Source organism: Malaclemys terrapin, chromosome 1 (genome assembly GCF_027887155.1).
Source record: "Malaclemys terrapin pileata isolate rMalTer1 chromosome 1, rMalTer1.hap1, whole genome shotgun sequence".
Classification (NCBI taxonomy): Eukaryota; Metazoa; Chordata; order Testudines; family Emydidae; genus Malaclemys; species Malaclemys terrapin.
The window spans coordinates 191,541,012-191,557,625 of NC_071505.1; the positions used below are offsets into that span (position 1 = coordinate 191,541,012).

Consider the following 16,614-nt stretch of genomic DNA (forward strand, 5'->3'; position numbering starts at 1 on the left):
TTAATGCCATGTAAACCAAGAGTAGAACTTTGTTCCTAGTCTTCTCAGCGTGTATAGGACTGAGGTGTTAATGGGGGGTTTACTATCAGCATGGTATGCAACATATCCTCCTAATAAGAATGGTTTGGGGCTTCTCAGCTAATAGACAAATATCTTTGTAAGTTATCTGACAAATATATAAACTCAGTCTCGGAATACCAGCACTCCCTGGAAAATCAATATATTGATTAGATGACTTACATACGAATAATGAACTTGTGAAAATTACTGAAATTTTCTAATTATAACTGGATACTTATAATAAAACTGTAATTTACTGAAATAGAAATTAGAATTGACTGGTAACTCATGCATGACTTGCAAAGTTCTGTATGCCCACTTGCTTGTGGGTGATTACTTTTCATTTTACTTGCCCATCCAAAAAAAAAAAATTCATTAACTGTATCCTATTTTAAAGGATATATATGCCATGTATTGTCAGGGGTTTTTCCCCCTTTGCTGCTTGGGTGGATATATTATTTGGACTGTTTTGCAAGGATATTATCAATAGTCAAATTCCATTCAACACTAGGATCTGGTTCTACGTTCAGCATTGAGTGGAGTAGTAGCACTATTTAAAGCAACTATATGTAACTTAACTCAATGTGCACATGTATTAGTCACATCTATGCTCACTGAAGTTAGACTTTATATTAGGCAGCTTGACAATGGTAAAATCCATTTCTGTCTGCTAAGCCATTTAGCATTTAACTACTTTAAATCCCTGCTTATTTTAGGAACTTTACTCTGAAGTGCAGACTCAGTATCTCCCACAGATGCTCAGTTACATGGTACAGTCTCTTCTGGAGAATGTGGAGACTCTAAGTTTACCAGAACTCACTCATGCTTTAAAGACCTGCTTCAAAGTGCTTAGCAAAGTACAAATGCCTCCTGCCTACTTGGATAATGAGACCGGAAGTGAAAACTCGGTAGGTATTGCTGCAAGGCCTGTTGCCTATTTGCTTATAAATAACTATTCACAAATCAAAAGTGTTGTACTCTCCATAAAAGAATTTGCATTATTAAAATATGGTATGCTACTAACTTTTCTACTCTAACTGAAATTTAGGTTACTCATTGCAGCAGTATATTTTCTTGAGTCTTACCTATTTAGGCCCCTTTCATAGACTCTGATCCACTTTGTGCCATGTATCTGAGCTGGTCTCATTTTGGGCACCACCCCCAACTTTAATTGACTTGTTGCCTAAGCCGTGCAAAGGCATAGTGTTGTCTAAAACTAGGATGTGGTGCAAACCCCTTTCCTGCTCCATCCCATCCACTGAAAAGAGCCCGGTCTTCTGTGGATGCTACTCAATGTACTGGTAAGATGCCCTGGGGCATTTGAAATAAAGAGTTGAAGTGGCCAGATCAAGCCCAGTCTTTTTGTTATCACGATTACCTGGCCTGCTCCAAGATGCATGTTAATACAACAAATTGTTAAACAAGCTCACAAGAACATGGGAAATAATTAATGTGTGATACAGATAGAAAACAAACTACACAGTTTGCTAATGATGAGCAATAATACAAGAATAGAAATAACAGTTAGAAACAATCAGACTTGGCAGTAGCTGCTTTATTGACGTTCTAATCAATGGCATAACAAGGAAACCCTTTCCTTCCACGCTTTATCACTTCTTAAATTTCCTGTTGGGCTGCTATTGCACAACATTAGATCGTGAAAGTGCTAAACATGGCCCAGAGCCTCAGAGAGGAGGAGGTGTGAGGTGTAGTTTTAAAACAAGTATAGTTTTGTCTTCAATGCAACAGAGCTCATCAATAGCCACATCTAACTATTTCATATAAATATCTCTTTGGCTCCAACAATTGCCAGATAAGGTGGTTTATTCATAAATTCAGGAGATTCATAGATTCCAAGGCCAGAAAGGACCATTGTGACCATGTAATCTGGCCTTCTGTATAACACAAGCCATAGGATGTTCCTCAAAAAAGAGAATATTGACTAAACAGCAGTCATCAGCAGGACCATAACTCTTACAAGTCTATTGATACCATTTTCACAAAGACATTGCACAAGTTATCAGGGCAGAAGGGAAGGGATTCCTGTCCTACACTTTTTTTTTTTTTTTTTTTTTTTTCCCCTGCTGCCCCAAGTGTGATTTCAATTATTTAAAGAAACTCCAAAAATACAGTGTAATGAAATAGACACTCACTGCTTCCATTTCAGAGCCCAGTGAAACAAGAAAATGGTGATATAACTTTAGAAACCAAGCCTGCACTACAGGATGAAGATGACACTGCTTTCGCTCCCCTCAAGTCTGAAGACAGTGGCATAGGTTTAAGTGCCTCATCCCCAGAGCTCTCTCAACACTTAAGATTGCCAAGAGTGACTCCTGAAAAGGATGATGTTTGGAAAAATGGGGGGAGTATTCAGAGGACTTTGCATTGTATCCAAGAGTTAGTTGATAAGTTTGCCAGTAAATACATTTTTGGGGTGCATTTACAAGATCCAGGAAATGGCAGAATTTCAATAGCAAACATGAGCAGAGGAGAGAAGAAAGAAAATAATTACAGAGTCGCTGAAAATGCTAGCAAGAAAAAGAACCCCTGGGAAGGAAAGCAAATTACCGTACCGCAGTTTAAACAAATGCTTTCAGACTTGTTCACAGTTCGAGGATCACCATTTAAACAGAAAAGTCTGGAGCCTCTCTTCCCTGCAAACCATGACGTTGGTAGCAAAAAGGGAAAAGAAGAATGGGACATTGAGCAGGTAATGCTTGATTTGGGGGACATGAAAGAAGACTGCAGAGAGGCCTTTGCTGCTGCTTGTCACCTTCTACTGGAATGTACTACTTTCCCAGTCTACCTTTCTGAGGAAGAAACAGAACAATTGTATTTATCTCTGTTTCACGTTCCTGGTAAGAAGTGTCTTAGACAAATAACATCAGTGTCCCAAAATGTAAATTGTACTACAAACTAAGTGCACTATGTACTAGGCACAACCAAGAATGTGTACACAATATAATATGACAGGGTGTGTATTATGAATGCAGTTGTAGTACATTTTGGGTATTTGGAGGGATATGGGGAGAGACTGAAGGCAAATTGCTTACTGTGTCCAAGACATGCCCATATTAGAGTGCATCTTATGTTTTAGAATTGAGTGTGTTTTGCAGTTTTTGAAATCCACTTTGTTCTCTTTTGAAATAATTTGGTGTTCTGGTCCTGGATAAAACAATTCGCCCCACCCCCTCAGGGTTCCCTGGGAAAAGAGGGTCAACGCAGGCTAACATGCAACATCAGAACAAACTGCATAATTGGGGCTGGTTCCCATTGACAGTTCAGCTACTCCCCTGGAAGAGGGTAAGAGTGGGCCATTAGAAAAGATAGGCTTGTGGTGGACACAGGAGTGGGGCAATGGGAGATCTGGGTTCTGCTTCTGGTTTTGCGACAGATTTCTGATATCAGTAAAATAGGGATAATACTTACCTACTCCCTGGGCAGTTGTGTCTTCAACGTTGGGGCTTGTCTACACTGGCAATTTACAGCACTGCAACTTCCTCACTCAGGCGTGTGAAAAAACACCCCCCCCCCCCCGAGCACAGCAAGTTTCAGCACTGTAAAGTGCCAGTATAAACAGTGCCCCAGCGCTGGGAGCTACACCTCTCATGGAGGTGTTGTGTGTGGTTTTGGTATTTTTAGCATTGCCAGTGTAGACTAGCCCTCAGTTCTTTGAGATACTCCAATGGAAGACACTTCAGTTATGTCAAGTGTTCTAATTAAAGGTTTAGAGTCATACAGTTTCTGAGTTTCCAGGATATCATGTTGGAGTCAATATGGGCATTCTGACTTTTAGGGCTTTTTCCTCTACATAGTCCATAGAAAGTAAAGAGTTTCCAAGGAAGAAAAAACAACCTCACTCCTAAATCAGAGAATTTGTAGTAAGGAAGGGAGGGGTGAGTAACTTTCTGTAAGATAGTTCATACAGAAGCTACATGAATAGTAGAATGAATAATGTTAATTTAAAAAATATTACATCTTCATGCACATGCTTAATTTTCAGAGTGATTGGTCTTTTTTTCACTTGATTGTGAGAGGAATGTCTGGGGTCAAAGTATATAATGAGGCACTAGCAGTCTTCTACAAACATGGATTTGTCAGGGGATTTTTGTTACTAAAAGTCCAAAGCGTTATATTTATAATTCTTACCAAATCTTGTCCGTGACTTTCCTGTTACAATTTTTGAGGTGCTTGTGTTTTAGGACCTTTATATTTAGTTACTTTTAATTGTACCCCCAACATATTCCTCTCTCAAACAAATTAGTCTAGCTGTTAATGGAAGTACCATTAATGTAACAGAATATACAACGAAAATGCATGCATTTAGGGGGGGGGAGGTGTTGAGAGGATGGGGCTCTTGGTAGAATGTTGAGATTTGCTATGTTGGTTAGTTGTTTTAATGTTTTTTCCTATTCTTTTGGGCTGCTTCATGATATCTTAGTGGATAATAAAATTTAATTGGTGTTAGGAGAGCTAAAACATATGCATAAACTCTTTTAATAGAATAAAAGGGTAGTACATAACATATTTTAGTAGGTCAAGCTAATGCTACACATTGAAATACACCTCTACCCCGATATAACGCAACCCGATATAACACAAATTTGGATATAACGTGGTAAAGCAGCGCTCTAGGGAGTGGGGGTGGGGGCTGCGCACTCCAGCGGATCAAAGCAACTTCGATATAACACGGTTTCACCTATAACACGGTAAGACTTTTTGACTCCCGAGAACAGCGTTATATCTGGGTAGAGGTGTATAAGAGTTGTTATAAAGCTCATGATTTTGTGGGAAGGTAAATTCCATGGCATCTTCAGATTTGACAGATGTTAACATTTTAAATGTTATAAAAGCATTTTTTTTCCCTGTCTGTCTTCTGAGGAGGTTGTGATACCAGCTTCCCTCTGTGGCTTAAATCCCTAATGACGATATGCTGCTGCGTAAATGACTGCTACATTCAGAATGTGTCCATCTCCACGCTGCTTGAAGTTATCAACCATTCTCAGTCACTGGCACTTGTGATTGAAGACCGAATGAAGCGGTATAAAATCTCTGGGCACAACCCCTTCTTTGGGAGACTGCAGATGGTCACAGTTCCTCCAATTGCTCCTGGCGTCCTAAAGCTAATATCAGAGAAAACCAACTTCTATCAGGTGTCAAACTCTTTACTGTACAAATATGCTTTAGCTAAAATATGTTAGTCATAATTAGATGGATTTCTGGGATAATTCTAACACAACATTGAAGGTAGTGCCTTCATGTCTACTGGAGAGACTCATGTATGGCCTAGTTATACACACTCTGACATAACTTATGTCTCTTATAATGTATCATGGCCGATATTTTCAAAAGTCAGTAGTGATTTTTAGAAAACCTTAACTTTCTTGTGCACAGATTTAAAGGTCCCTGAATTTTAGAGGGTGGATGCTCAGCACTTTTGGAAAATAAAGACCCAGGTGTCCCAAGTGGGGCACCAAACATCACTAGTCACTTTTTGAAAATCTTGATCCCTAACACTAAATGCCTTCATTTGTTTTTGTTTTGTGAACTTGAAGACTAGATATTAGAAGGATTTTATGCTCTTTTGCGCTCCCAGTATGAAAAATGGGTGATGGTAGATAAAATGGGGAAAAATTAAAAGTACACTGTATTCCACATAAGTGGGGCGGGTGGGGGGAGATATTTCTGAAGGGTGCCCTATCAGTAGTCATTTGTGGTCCAATAGCCACTTTCAAATACTATTGCAAAAGAGCTACATTGAGAGTTTTTAAACAGCTTCCATTTTATCTTTTGATAATAGACAGTACGAATTTCAACTGGCTGGTGGGCCCCCAAATGCTGTTTAAAAGGCAAAACATAGGGGGCAGGAAAAGAAGTTTAAAATGGTTGCTTTCCTTTTTTGTTACCTCATCAGTTTCTCTTGTCTTTGCTGCAAAGCTTAGTAACTGAGATAGGGATAGCAGGAGTCAGTCTTCCCCATTCTTTGCAACTGAATCCTTTCTTTAACAAAAAAAACCAACAAAACCTTATGGTAGAAATAGATGAGATGGAGGATAGTGGAAAAGAGATCATTATCTAAATTATATACTCTGGTAATAAGGTGGAAATGTTACACCTGTCCGTCACTAGAGATTTAAACATAGATAGGATGTCTTCATTTGGATTATGGCTTTGGACAATCAGCATCCATATTATTCATAGACAAAATATTGTATCTAAATCCAGTGGGTGCCTCTTTGATCAAATACCATAGTAATTTTTTTTTATTCTGCAATATGTTGTGATTATTTATAGGAATATTTCTAAGGACAGCTGTAAGGTTATCTTACTATTTCTCTCTGCTTCCGTGCAAGGTCAACTCTCAACTCTTTGTAATAGGTAATGTGAAGGGCAGTTGAGAGGCTTAGCTGGAGGGAGAAGGGCATGTCTAAGCAGCTAGTTACTTTTTAAAACGACGTGCGGTGGGGGGGGGGGATATTCTAAATTAAATTTTTAAACTTTAATTGGGAGCTACTGTTTAATCGTGTGAGGCAAAGGTGGCTCTATCACATTACCACTTCTTTCAACCTTGTTCCTCTTTGTATGCCAAAGTGGTAAAACTATCCCGGTGTTCCATTTCTTACCTATGTGCCGCTTTTGTGTTACAATTTTTAGTATTGTTTACATCATCTGAATTCTTCATGTTTGGGGTGGGGATTAAAGTTAGAAATGGAAGCAGAACTCTGCTTTCCTCACCCATTAGTGCACAGACATGAATTGATTGCAACTCCAGGACAGTGCTATTGTGTTCCCCTAGTTCTGGATTTATGAATTGCACTTCCCTAAACTGAGAATATGCAGGATACGAAAATATGAACTACCCTTTTCACAAATACAGAACACTTTAGTGTTTATACCAAACTTTTAAACCAGTGGGAGTGGTACAATTTATTTTATCTGTTCCCCTAGAGAGTCGCTCAAGTACTTTGGAATCAGCTGAACAAAGAGACAAGGGAGCACCACATTACCTGTGTGGAGCTGTTTTATAGACTGCACTGCTTGGCTCCATCAGCTAATATTTGTGAAGATATTATTTGTCATACGCTATTGGATCATGATAAAGTAAGTCCTGTATTTCCTAGGCTGCCTTATTATTGTAGTGTTTTACCTCTAGCTCCAGCCAACCTTCAGCTCCCTGGCTGCACAGCTTCAGGGCTTCTCAACCCCTGCTTCTCTAGAGACCACAGTTGATAATCTCTCACTCCTCCCTGTGGTGCATTCCCTCAGTTTCTGGATGAATCAACATAGGACCCATCTTAGTCATTGGATGCTATCCACTTTCCCTAAAATCACAGATTCTCCAAAATTAGCAGTCCTTCACAGCATTTCTAAATATTTTCCAGATCCATGGTAAGTCTGAAAACAAGTTGGGCTGGACACTGACTTATTCTTCCCAACCTTATGTTCTGAGAAGTCATTTGACCTTGTGTCGGAGACAGCACTGAACGGCTCCTAGACCAGTCATAGTCAAACTATATTTAAAATGAGCAGATTCCCTTTAGCAATTTCATTTCCCTATTTTAAAGATCGATCAGTTCTTTCTTAGTTTTTCTGACCGCTAACGTGTAATTTAAATAAAAGGTCACACCATGATGCTAATATATAACCAATGTCTTAAACCTTCTGTGATTCATTTTATATATAGATATATCTATATATATCTGCTCTCACAATTCTGAAACTTGTTATATATTAGGATCCATACAGGGGTTGTGGGTATCTGAATAGTCAAGAGTTTGGAAACCTATATTTTAGACTCTTATACACATTCAGGGATGATAAATCCTCAGTAAGGTCTGCCCACTAATAACAGTCCCTTCGTATCACCGTTCTTTGTCATCCAACCCCCAATAACTCAAGAGATTAAAATACTGTAAATGGGAATTCCAAACATGTCTTTTCTTTGAAATCATCAGCTTTTTTCGTGCACTAGGGGCTTTTTTGTTTTGATTGCCTTGGGTTGTGAGTGCATGGCAAGAAAATGGCATTGTGTGTTAATCCTATCTAGAAATGAAAAACAGGTGCAGAAGTCTTAAGATTTTAGAAGTCATCTATGCAATAAGCATTGTTTTTTACTAGAGCCTTTTAAATTCACTAAACTTACTACATTTATCACAGAATCAAAAAGTTCCTGTCTCTTCTTTTTCCTTCTGTAAAGGGGACAAGGCTGGAGGCACTTTTCAGATTCTCTGTGATATGGCATTTGACCAGAGAAATCCAAGGCAGCAGAGTCACTTCCCACAATCGATCCTTTGATAGGTATTGTACTTTAATTTGCCTGGCTTCATGTTTCTATAAATATATCTAGTTAAATTTTACTTTTTTGCTAGGAAAAAAAATCTCCTGGACAGTCATATGAACCAAAGTAAGGGTGTCAAATTATTTATTTATTTTTAACTTTAAAAAAAAAAACCCTATTTGTGTTGGTAACACTCTCTCACGGCAAGTCATAAAGTACTTGGGCTGTGGGTTTTTTTGTTTGTTTGTTTGGTGGGTGTTCCAAGGGGAGTAGGAGTTTGAAGTCTCTGCTGGGAGTTGCTTTCCCTGTTGTCAGCAAAGAGTGAACAGCTGAGGCCCCACCTTCTAACGGGAGTGGCTTCCTACATCGAGAAGGTGGGGCATTTCCCTAGAAAAGGATAAAAGGGCCCGGCAAAAGCAGCTACATTCAAAATATTGTTAAAGTAATCCAAGGGTGGTATGTTACTCATCGTGCTCCTCAGTCTGATAGATTGAGCCAAAAATTTCTACCCTTATGAAGTAGGAGAGGATATTATAAAAACATTCTCTAATTGCAGGTAGCGTGTGTGCAATATACACACACATATAGTATGTTTTGCCTTGCTTCTGCAAACACATGTGCTCGACTTTGAACTCAGTGACACAACTTCTGGGCATTGGAATTACTATCAGGAGTAAAGCTAAAACATGGGCAAGTATTTGCAGGAGTGGAGTCTTGAAATGTGTTGTGAATTAGGGGTTTGCAATTTTACTTCTCCTTTGCAATTTCTCCATTCAGATCTCTGTTTGTGGTACTGGACAGTCTAAATTGTTCAGATGGTGCAATTGGTGCTGCAGCACAGGGTTGGCTGATACGTGCTCTCTCGCTTAATGATGTTGCACGAATTCTTGAGCCAGTATTCCTGCTTCTTCTTCATCCAAAGACACAGCGCACATCCATCCATTGCATCAAACAGAAGAATTCAGCAGGTAAAGCTGCTCTCAGACTGAAAATGTAACCGTTTGAGTGAAGTAAATTAACAGTTAGTCACATTATTCCATTGGACTCCTTTTAAGCCAGTCTTTGACCTTTGATGTCATACTCGACAGTTTGAGGTGTCTTCTAGCAAGCAGCAATGCCAGCTGCATATATCACTCTTCTCAGTTACACCTGTAATAATGCTTAAACACAATTATGGAGTAGGTCATATCTTTTTAAAGGTATAACGCCCATTAGTATCTTATTTTGGGTCAGCATTTCAGCAAAAGAAGCTCTAAACTTCCTAATAGTTGAATTGCTTTTTTAATCTAGCTATCTGCTTGCAAAACAGTTTTGCTACCTTGTTTGCTATCTAATTGACTCATCATTCTCGCTATTTACATTATAGTAGCATCCAAAGGAAGTCTCTTGTGCTAGCTGTTGTGCAATTATAGAAGTAGACATGGTCATTGTCCCAAAGGGTTTACAGTCTGAGAAGGTTTATGGTATCTCTGACTTGTACAATTCCATCATAAAACATAACTGCTCGAAGAAATTATTTCCTTGGCATAAATAAGATTTTTAACTTTAATGTAAAGTCAGTTACTTGATCACCATTACATTTTCTCTTAAGTTTGTCTTTCAGCCTAAAGGCTATTGAATGTATTAACAACTGCAACAATAAACACTGATTTTTGAAATCTTCATATTTTTTTCAGAAGACTTACATCATTGGTTTAGCAAGAAAAGTGCCTCTTTCAAAGAGTCATTTGGAGCCTCTGAGCTACATGAAAGCAGTTCTGAAGAAAACATACCACTGAGCCAATTTACAACCCTGGACAGGGAAGCTATTTGGGCTGAAGTGGAAATCGATCCAGAGACATCTCAGCTAAAAAATGGACGGTCTGAAAATGAACCATCTCACTGTACAGAACCTCCACAGGATCCCAGTGGTGATCATAACAGTGAACACACAGAATCGGCAGATACCAGCACAGGACATAATGATAGTGAAAATACATCCTCTTTTTCAACTTCTCTGGATCCACAGGAAATGAGCAATGAGGAGAACTGTAGAGCTACAATCGACTGTAGAGAAAACATGAAGAATGTTAGTTCATCTAATACTTTCCCTCTTCATGGCTCCAAATCCAGTACTATGTTAAATCTTGTGCGTGCAGACTCTGAGAAAACTCAAGCATCGGAATCACTATCAAGTGATGAGGAGGTGGACTTGGAACTCCAAGCAATTACAACTTCTAGGCTGCTCAAGCAGCAGAAAGAAAAACAAGAGATGATAGAGGCTCTGTTTAAACACATTCTCCTGTATTTTCAGCCTTACGATTCCAAGAGGGTTTTGTACGCTTTTTCTGTACTAGAGGCAGTACTCAAAACAAACCCTAAGGAATTTATTGAGGCTGTAGCCAGTACTAGCATGGATACGAGCTCTACAGCTCACTTAAATCTCATCTATAATCTTCTAGCCCGGCACCAGGAAACTCTTGTGGGACAGAGCTTTTATGGTAAGCTTCAGACTCAGTCACCAACCATGTGTCCCCATTCTTTATTAATAGAATTGCTGACTTACCTCTGTTTGAGTTTTCTGCGCTCTTACTATCCATGTTACTTGAAGGTAACCCACAGAGATGTGCTTGGCAACAGAGATGTCCAAGTCAAAAGTGTAGAAGTCTTGATTAGAATGATGGCGCAGCTGGCCACAATGGCAAAGTCAGCAGAAAACAAGAATATCGAGTTTATACACAACTTGCTTGGAAGATGCAAAATTCAAGAGTTTGTTCTTCTTTCTTTGTCTGCTTCTATGTATACAAGTCAAAAACGGTATGAACTGATGACATCTGATAAAATTAATAGCGTAATCGAAGAGAGCCTGTTTGAAGAAAGCCTTATCAATTTTGGGCAAGATCAGATATGGAGTGAACACCCCCTTCAGATTGAGCTGCTGAAGCTTTTGCAAATATTGATTGTCTTGGAGCACCATCTTGGGCAGACACATGAGGAACAGGAGAACCAGCCAGACCTATCTAAGGAATGGCAACGGGCTCTTAATTTCCAGCAGGCTATTAGTGCAATGCAGTATGTGCATCCACACCCAATAACTTCACAAGGATTATTTGTCTCCGCTGTAGTTAGAGGTTTGCAGCCAGAGTATGGCTATGGGATGCATCCATCTTGGGTAGGTTTAGTCACACATTCTTTGCCATACTTTGGGAAATCTTTAGGCTGGACTGTGGCACCATTTATCATACAGATATGTAAAAACCTGGATGAACTTGTTAAACAATATGAAAATGAAACTGTGAAGATGTCTGTGAGGTAAGATTCTTAAATGCAGAGTTTTGATGTTGATTTAACTATTCAGGACAAAGTACTGATGAGCTTATTTTCTCAAACCTCATACTATTGTCTAAAGTATTCTAAAATTACCTTTTTGTCTGACTAGTTATTTTAGAAACTTTGCTTTCTGATACCTCAGCAGTTAGAACATTGGACCAAATGCTCTTTTGACCATAGTAGTCATGTAAAGAATGAAAATACCCAGTTGTACTATTAATAACTTTTGTGTTCTTCTCCAAAGCGTAACTTCTAAAAGGGAGAACATTACACCAGATTATCCTCTGACACTTTTGGAAGGCTTAACAACCATTGGTCATTTTTGCCTTTTGGATCATCCTAATCAAGCCAAAAAGGTAGCAAACTGCTTATTACTTCAGTAGATATGTCTCCAAATGCCAACCATACGTTTGACAGTTTGGCCTCAATTCAGCAAAGTACTTAAGTTCTTGGCTGAATCCGGACCATTAATGTCTATTATTATGGGCCCAGAAATGAGAGGCTGTTACTATAGGGATAGCAGAATCCCCTTCCATGGCGGAAGAGGAACATGCTTGTGTAGAGGAGAACCCTCTGCTCGCAGATGATAAGGTAACTATTCTCTCACCCCAGCTCAGTGTGTGCTGACAATAAATATATTTGGATTATTGGACGCGACTCATTTATGGGGAAAGTACAGTATTCTCCTTAAATTATTCTGAAGTAATTTGTATGTGTGAAGAAAGAAATGCGAGTGTCATGCTGTCAAAAAAAGCTATACAGTAAAAGGTCATTTCTTCTAAAAGCTTCTCTAGGAAAATATGAATTTTACATTTATAAATATATTCAGTACATTGTTAAATGAAAGTATGAGTGAACAAAATTTGTACATCTTAAAAACCACACTGCAGACAACTCTATATGCATCCTTTTTCGCATTATTTTTTGTTTGTTTGTTTTCTTGTATTGCAAAACCAGAACAAGTTTAATTTGGTCTTCCCCACCCAAATACTCATGGGTTTTGTGGCTCTATTCTCAAGTTACTTTACTTCATTTGTTTAACTGGAATATTTCCATAGAATAAGTAATCATGAGAATATTAGTGGCATGTATTCTAAATGAGAATGCATTTCACGCTCCTTTTTTTGTCACAAATTATGTGGAAAATGGAGATATGTAGTTTGCACCATATATTGGAAGAGGATATGGCCTCAAATAGAGAAATGAACTCTGCAATCAAAGTTACACATACTTTTACCCATTCTGTAAGTGATAATAAAGTTCATAAACAGAACAGCTGAATGATCTAGTGTTTTGCAAAATTTATTATTACAAAAGACTTCTTGGGTGGAAAGCAGATGTCAGCACTAAAGATTGTGTAACAATGTTAAGAATAATGAATCTGCATATACTTGAGTGTTTGTCCACAGAATATGTTGTTTAATATAGATATTTCTGTTTTCCTAGATGTCCCCTATATCTGACCCCGCAAACCTGAGAAATGCCAGGAATGCCATTTTGGAAGAATTGCCTCGTATTGTTAATACAATGGCCCTTCTTTGGAGTGTTATAAAAAAGGAAGACTCTCAAAAAAGACCAACTGACTTTCTTGGAGCAACCAAAGGCTCTTCTTCAGTATACTTTAAGGCAACCAAAGTAGGAATCCTTTCCACCCACTCTTTATCTCCTGCCCCCCATTACCTTTTGTGTAAAGTTACTGTATATAGTTTTGCCGTTCTCAAAACAGCAAAGTAGTTTTACAGTTCCTGAAATTTATAGGCTGTAGAGAATGTTCCTGGCCAAAGGTGCAGAATCCCTATTCTAAAAGGGTTGTCACCTTTTGAGCAAGTCAGTTACAAAGTGCCAGATTTCCAAACCTAAATTGATGCCCTATTTGTATAAAATTAATTTGCCTTTTGGTGATTTTTTTTTTCTGCCCCTTTTCGCCCTTCTATTAAATCCTCTTCCTCTCCTTGTTTTTGTTTTCTCGACTCTCTTTCAAAAACAAAATAAAAACACTGCAACTCAGAAACAAGCCGTCTGTCCTAATGAGTTTGAGAGATGCAAGTGAACACAGTTTCTGGCTTGTCTGGAGTGAACTTGAGCTATGCGTGCTCTTTCATTTACTTAAGTATTTAGAATTCATTCTGCTTTTGTTATGAAGTGTAATGAGATTTTTGCCATATAAACCAACATTTGAGTTTTGAAGCTAATGATGACATAAACGTGACACAGCACATTGCATATTTTCCCCTTAATATTACACTCTGTTACACTTGTTTTTGGCTAGCTGATACTGATAAGATAAGTAGTGCATATGAGAAATAGAGTTTGTATACATTTATCTTAATTTTAAATGATTGTATTGAAGTTAGTCTTTATTTTCTTGAATGAGCTGAGAACTTTGCCCAGTGAAACCATTCTGAATTTTCACCTGGTCAGCCTGTAACTACCAGCTTCCCAAATCTTTTGTGGGCAGAAGAATGATGTGACAGTTTGTCATAGATATTATTTAAATTTTATTTTAAGAAATATTGGAGGGTGAATGAGAAGTTTGGGTGAAAAGCTGTGTTTTTGTTGTCAATTACTTATTTTTTGTGGGCCTGTTGAGGCCCTCCATTAGACGTTGATGTGATTGTCTACCCCACTGGGGAGCATGGGCAACTTGCTTGAAACCAATTTTGTGGGGTTTTTTGTGTTTTTTTTTTTTTTTTTTTTTTTTCTTTCCTTTAAGTATATTGCCATGGGTGAAAGTTGTGGGGGCAATGGGGATTTCTGTTTTTAGTGGAGGATATAACCAGACAGCTACCTCCTTGGATGTTTGTTTCGGATTTGTACAGATTGTTTGTTTACTGTATTCATTCAATGAACTAACTGACGAGTTTGTTAGAGATGGAAAGAAGGAGCAGGAGGACCCAGAGGTGGATTGCGTAAACGGACTTCCTTATTGCAGTACTTATTCTCCTCGATCCAATTGTCGAGTAAGCCCCGAATTAATCACATGACACTTTTATCTAAGTTAATATGTAAATACCCACATTTACTACAACAGCCAAAAACCCTTATTAAATAATATGAACGCCCATATAATGAATATTAATAGCTATATACTGAATATAATTATACCCACCCCTATTTACTGTTTACAGCATTAACCATATTATATAGACATTTTTACCTTGAAGATGCATTTTTTTGCAGTAATTGTAGCCAGAAGTTCCCTTAATCAGCAGTTCACAGGGGAGGGAGGAAGGGGCCATGACCCTGAGCTCGTTTATGTAGCTGGGAGAGGAAGGGAGTGGGGAGATAACACTTTTTCCACACAAAAGGTATTCTTCAGACAATCATATTCCTTATGCAGCTGCAACACTTATCTATCCTTAACAAGCAGAAGGGAAGGGAAAAGGATGGCAATTTTATCTATCAAGCGAAGAAATAGTGCTTGCCTGTGCCTTACTCCCTATTACCATGATAGCGGTTACCCAGGTCTTTACTTAACCCTTACATACCCCAACAGAGTTAATATTAAATTAATAGTTTTCTTAACTCATTGATTTGTTTTATTTTTAGACAATTGTGGTAGTTGATCATTCATTTAGATTGCAGTATAATCCTTTGTTTTCTTTACTTCATTTTTGCTTCGCTATTGAACTTGATAACAAATTTATACAAAGAATATTGAATCATTTTTTCTTTCAATAAGCCACTCAGGTCAGAAGAATTGGGAATCTGAGTCAAAAATCTGGTTTACTGAAGAGCTCTTATACTCTTTAACCTTTTGGTCCTTACAGGAAGGAGACAGCAAAGAGTCCATTGAAGCAAATGAGAAAATGTAAAATTAGTGTTCCAGTTGTCCTCTAAACATAGTACTTAGTTTTCTAATGTATATTCTCTTTCTTCTTGTAATAGCCTTTCGCTCCTCGGCCAAGCTAGCCCTACCACTCTTCTCATGTCCTTCAAATCCTTTCTTCCCTCCTTGAAAACTCACTTTTCCATTAATTCTTATATTGCCTTCGTCACTAATTTCCTCCTCTTGTCCTCCTTTAGTAAATTCTCATCCATTTCTCTACTCTTTCTAAAATATTGTATATGTTTGTCATTCTATATATACTACTAGTTTCCTCCTCCCCCCACTCCTTTTACAGACATTGATTAATAATAATGAGGAAGTACTGTGTATGAACAATGATTGGGCAGAGAATATGCATGATGGAAAAATAGATTTTTGTTGTTAGCTTTCCAGGATTTGAGATAATCACACCTTTTAATAAGGGAGGAGAATGAACCCATGGGAAATCATCTAAATTAACCTGAATCAAAAGCATACAGTACTGTTCTTTAATGATAGTATAACTTCTGAATATCACATTAAAAAGCCAAAGAATCTCCAAATAAACAATGAAGATCAGTCTTGAATATGTTATTGCTAAATATTGTCAAAAATGTTCATCTTTTTTTTTATAGACGATAAAAAATAAAATTTTAGATTTCTTGAATCCACTGACGCCACAACTTGGAGTCCAGTTAATATCAGCAGTAGCAGCAGTATGGAACAGCAAAAAAGCTCATAAGAATCAAAGTAAAATAAAGGTGAAGTTAAAGAAATGTTAATTCATATGATCGTTTCTTTTCTCGTGAAAAGACAGAGGTTTTGTTCCTAGATTTACTCCGAAGACCCTCGTGTTTTTGTTTTTGATTTTTAATTTTGTTTTGTTTTTGTTGTACAAGTGACAAAGACAAGCCATTAGATAAGAATTTGAATTCAATATAATGGTTAAAATTTAAAATGTGAAGACTATAAGTAAATGGAACAAATATAATCAAAATAGGAAAAATAAAGGTTTTAATGTGTTTGCATGTTGAAGAAAAATACTGAAAGAAGAAAATATTTTACTTAAAGAATGAAGAGACCATTTGTCTGGGGCATGACTTTTGTAACACAACCTGTGACGACTTTAGGACTTCTTCGTTGTGGGGGGAAAAGAAGT

At 37.8% G+C, this 16,614-nt stretch overlaps 1 protein-coding gene across 2 annotated transcripts in view; it reads left to right on the forward strand.

Moving 5' to 3' along the window:
• The window catches only part of DOP1B (DOP1 leucine zipper like protein B), a 91,705-nt gene that overhangs the window by 44,067 nt on the left and 31,024 nt on the right, over positions 1-16,614 (forward strand). Inside the window, exons 13-22 of one of the 2 annotated variants that reach the window (XM_054048850.1) lie at positions 777-968; positions 2,228-2,918; positions 4,942-5,213; positions 7,009-7,161; positions 8,258-8,358; positions 9,116-9,306; positions 10,015-11,629; positions 11,892-12,003; positions 13,094-13,282; positions 16,091-16,216. In XM_054048850.1, coding sequence (XP_053904825.1) covers positions 777-968; positions 2,228-2,918; positions 4,942-5,213; positions 7,009-7,161; positions 8,258-8,358; positions 9,116-9,306; positions 10,015-11,629; positions 11,892-12,003; positions 13,094-13,282; positions 16,091-16,216 — 3,642 coding nt within the window. The remainder of the gene's footprint in view (positions 1-776; positions 969-2,227; positions 2,919-4,941; positions 5,214-7,008; positions 7,162-8,257; positions 8,359-9,115; positions 9,307-10,014; positions 11,630-11,891; positions 12,004-13,093; positions 13,283-16,090; positions 16,217-16,614) is intronic. The other variant, XM_054048858.1, reaches the window with a different exon arrangement.